This window comes from Montipora foliosa, chromosome 7, assembly GCF_036669935.1.
Source record: "Montipora foliosa isolate CH-2021 chromosome 7, ASM3666993v2, whole genome shotgun sequence".
NCBI lineage: Eukaryota > Metazoa > Cnidaria > Anthozoa > Scleractinia > Acroporidae > Montipora > Montipora foliosa.
Window position 1 is genome coordinate 41779836 of NC_090875.1, and position 4769 is coordinate 41784604.

Here is a 4769-nt window from a genome sequence, read left to right on the forward strand (position 1 = left end):
ACGGAGGCGTTTGGCAGGAGACCGAACACAGCCATCTTATGGGGGCAGGTGCTAACCAAGCCAACCGGCTGAGTGACGCTTTTGTGGGAGGAACTGTGCAGACTGGAAGGTCGAGCCAATCCAATCAACCGAGAGAGGCGATTGGTGGACCAAACAACGGGCTTTGGCAAAGTGACTCTGCTAACAGAGGCGGATCCGGAGCAACGGGAGACTGTCGCCGGGCTGACATGACTGTTGGCCATACCAGCGGAAGGGACTATCCCGTTGTGAGGCTTGGCGCCCATCATGTTATCCATAATGGATACGCAGCATCGGAGAATGTATTCAGAGTTCCCTCTGGTGAAGGGGCCCAGCAGATCAGTGGGTTACCTGGAAACCATGAAGAAGAGACTGTTGCTGAAGAGGCCATTGGATTAAGCGTCCATAGAGTACAACGTGCCTGGCAGGCATGTGAAATGAGCTACCTTAATCGTGCTAATGCAGGCAACTGTCACTCGTATGGCATAGCTGCAAGGGAAGCTCTGCCCTTCCCCATCCAAGAAGATGTGACATGCTCTCCTGTGCAGGAACAAGGTGACGGATATGCAGCACCACAGGCGCCAATTCTACTTCCTGAGGTCCTGCCAGGTGAAGCCAATTTAGTCTCTCCCACAGTGCATCGCTGCAGCACAGAAGAGATAAAACAATGGAAGCAACAACTTACGAGGCACGTGAAACGTTTGAATTACCAATAATAATAATAATAATAATAATAATAATAATAATAATAATAATAATAATAAATAAAGAAATAAATATAGTATGACGGGTCGAACGCTGTTCGGTTTTTGTCAAGTAGGTGGTAAGATGAAAATGAGCATGCATTATATACAAGTAAAAAGCGAACTTGTAAAAGAATCTTTAATATCACTGAGGAAGAAAGACACAATTGTTCCTCGCACTTAACTAGACAAGTTAAGCAATTTTCACTTTATAGAGGCACCTGAGACATTCAGGCGACTTTAACGGGATTCGTCGTCTATTACCCGCACTTCAAATATTCATTTCTTTTATTCATCATTCCTTTCACGGAAATTGTGAGCCCTGCAACAAGTTGACCTGCGCATGCTCCCAACTGAGTGGCTTCATAGCTAAGTTGGTAGAGCATTGCACAGGCATCCCAGAGGTCATGGGTTGGAATCCTGTTGAAGCCACCCGAATTTCTGAGGTGTTTAAAGAGACAATTGCTTAAATTGTCCAATCAAGTGCGAGAATCATTTCTCAATTTCGTCTATAACCCGCACTTCAAATACCAACCCGTTCTCGCCCTTGAATTATTCGCGATTATCCTGAATAGTTAATTTGCTTTGAATTCACTATAATTATCGCCAATTTAGAAAACTGGAAGCTTGATGTGGATTATGGGAAATGGTCATACATTTTTTTAAAGAGACAAACCAAGTGTATGGACATAGGACTCGAACCTGGGAATGTTCATTGTTAACCCGTCACCTAACCACTACACCACCACACCGCTAGCTGTTCATGGACATTATTTTAAACACTTTTTGATAATGCTTTCTTATCACTCGCCAACAAACAACATTAAACACTACAATAGGTCGACTTCCAAAGTTCACGACAAAGCTGAACATTTTTAAATCAACGATTAGGCCTAAATTATTAATTTAGCTTAGGCCTAATAACGCAGTAGCGATATTTTATGGTAGACTTAAATAAATGTTTTTTTTTTCTAATATAGAAAGGAAAGGTCTTGATCTTTAGTGTCAAAGAGGAAAGAAGCGGTTCCTATCTAGTAGAAACTTTAGGTTCAATTCCAATCTACGGATATGATTTTTTTTATTTTTCTCTGCTACCACAAGTCCTGGGACACAGTGTCCAGTCTTCGAAATTCGTGATAATGGTGAATTCAAAGCAAATTAATAATTCAGGATAAACGTGAATTCATTGGGCAAGAACGTGTTGCAAATACACCTTTCTTTCACGAATCTTCATCTTTACTTAAGGACTCGAGTTTGGGGGACAATTGGTGACTTTGGTTGTCTGTATTCCCAGATGCGAGTGACGTTGAGGTTGGGTCGGAGCGAGAGCAAGGGAACGCTTGTCATATTCGTCGTTCATCTAATTAAATACCTGAGAAACTCAGGGAAAATTACCTTCCATTTTCTTGGTCATGACTAATGGAAAAGTCTTGAAGTGATGGGGCTTTTTATTGATATCTAAACTGAAAATGATCATGTTGCAGGTCAAAACCGAAGAAGGCTCGGAAAAAGAATAATGCACGCAACTCATCATTCACTTTTAAAATAACCGAGGTTGCTCAACATCGCAACAACGAAACACCAATCTTTACTGATGCAGTGTACAATGATCACCAGGAGAAGCTGTTTGGCATAAGAATTCACCCCAAGGGAGTAGGCAGTGGAACAGGCAGACATGTGGCACTGTTCATTCATTTGATAAAAGGAGACTTCGATAATTCCCTAGTTTGGCCTTTTGCTGGGACCGTTACTGTTAGCGTCCTAGATCAGAGTGATTCCAGACCCCGTCGCGACATCATTCAGATCATAGAAGCAAATCCTGACGTGCCGGCCTTCCAACAGCCTGGTGAAACCATTTGCCGCACCGGGTATGGCTATGAAAGGTTCGCTCTAATCGAGGATTTCTTTGGTCCTAGATGTGTGAAAGCCGACGAATTGCTGTTAAAAATAGAGTTTTCGGGGTAATGATAATAATGATAATGATAATAATAATGCCGTCAATATTTTTCTCAAAGAGATTTCATTTCGCTATAGAACGCACGAACTTCGCGCCTAAGACGATGCAAAATATGTGTGAAATGATAAGTAGATTGAAATGATTGATACATTTCGTGGATGTTTACATGGAGAGAGGTGAATGGCTCAGGCATGCAAAAATTTGTATTCGGTCCGTACGTAAGGTTGTTTCTAGTGATAACGTCTTCCTAGCTGGGAGATGCGTTTTGTAAACAAGGGCGGATCCAGGATTTTTCTTAGGAGGGGGTGCACCACTAAGGAATGGCCTCAGGTTATCTCGGAGAAGTGGGGGGGGGGGGGGGGAAGGGGGGAATGCGCACCCCCTGCACCCTCCCCCTAGATCCGCCCCTGGTAAACCACTTTTAATCTGTGAAATCCTGTTAAAAGGAACAAAAACGAATATGGCGGCGGACAAACATGCTTCAATTTTGTTTCCAATTACAAACCCTTACCCGCTGACCGAAATTAGTGCACGTAATGACCCACGTGAAAAATAGTTTTCTTTCTGGCATCTTCCAAATGCAGGATTTTCCCTTGCCATGCCATGCCTTCCCTTGCCATGATTTTCCCTTCCCTTGCCAATTCAACAGCTCCATAATCAATGATAAACGAAAATCGTCTGAGTAAAAGAGATGTAGCGGCACATATATACCTTGAATTGTCACTTCGCCAGTGAAGATCTCAAAGTACATCGGCTGTTCAAATATGAAGAAATCAGGGTTTTAGATATTTAAAAGTCACAATGGCGTCTGAGAAACAGATCATGGGGTGGACTGGAGAGCAATGTTGATGCCTCAATATAAGTGTAACTTTTAATCACACTTCATGGCAGTAACCATTATCTTTATTTGTTTTACGCACGCATGATTAATTAGATTATTTTATAATTTATATTTTGGTTTCTCCACACAGTAGTACAACACACACTACTACAAATATTAAATGGAAAACTGAATGGAGAGAGGCATGCCATAATAAACTAGTTAGGGCCCTAAATATTAAATTCATACTATTGCTCATTATATCCAAGACTTGAAGAACAGCAGAGCTAAACTGCGGAACGCCTCCATTAGAGACGCTGTCCGCTGACAGTTGTAGGAAAGTTACCTGGCCTAGGAATGGAAGCGAGGTTGCCGGTAACCCTACTTTGATACAAACCTTTGCGCTAATGTAGTCTAATTAGAATCACAACAACACAATTTACATGATAAAAGCAGTGAGGTCTGTATCAATACAAGGTCACCGGCAGCCTCGCAGCCATACAAAGGCTAGGTCACTGAGCAAACAACTGTAAAATGGCCAATTATAAGGCCTAGCTTTGTAGATTTGTAGATTTTGCCTTTCGATTTTTGCTCGGAGAGAATGAATACATTTTTTTACACAGTATTAGGTTTTTGGTCATCTAGCTATTGGCGTTTTCGTAAGATTACCAATTTTCTAGCGTTTTTCAATGAACTTGAGATCTTATCTTTCCCAACAGTAGTCATTTTGCGTTTTTTAGCACATCAATTGTACGCACCTTATATAATGTATTTTTTTGCAACAAAAGCTGGTAAATTTATTTTTAAAAAATCACTGCGTGGAGTACATCTGTTTAAAATACTCTTTCTTGCGAGGCGCCAGAAACTTTCACCTGCATGTATCCGCAAACGCACGTTTAAGAGGTTTCAAAGTTTGTTCAGTATGCCTTCAGCTTTTAGTTGATTCAAATATCGAGGGCGTTTAATTTTAAAGTGTTGTTTGATATGCTTGGAAGTGCAGAAAATGCTGAAAGAGTGTAACTTCAAATTTAGACTGATATTAAGTTTCATGCAACATTGGTTCAACATGCTGAATAGAGTTGACTCCGTTTGAATGGTCCGTTCGATATTTGTAGAAAACGGGCATGCTCTCATCCCATTATCTCCATCCCCTATGGACGGGAGAGCCTGGGTTATTGTTTCTAGTTCCTCGCAAATCCAAGCGAGATGTTGTAACCGCTTAAGCGGACTC

At 41.5% G+C, this 4769-nt stretch overlaps 1 protein-coding gene across 1 annotated transcript; it reads left to right on the forward strand.

Moving 5' to 3' along the window:
• The first annotated feature begins 455 nt into the window (after positions 1 to 455).
• Positions 456 to 2726, forward strand: LOC138010257 (TNF receptor-associated factor 6-like). The gene is made up of 2 exons (XM_068857191.1): positions 456 to 706; positions 2246 to 2726. Exons 1-2 carry the CDS (start codon positions 456 to 458, stop codon positions 2724 to 2726), a joined length of 732 nt encoding a protein of 243 aa, XP_068713292.1.
• The last annotated feature ends 2043 nt before the right edge of the window (positions 2727 to 4769 follow it).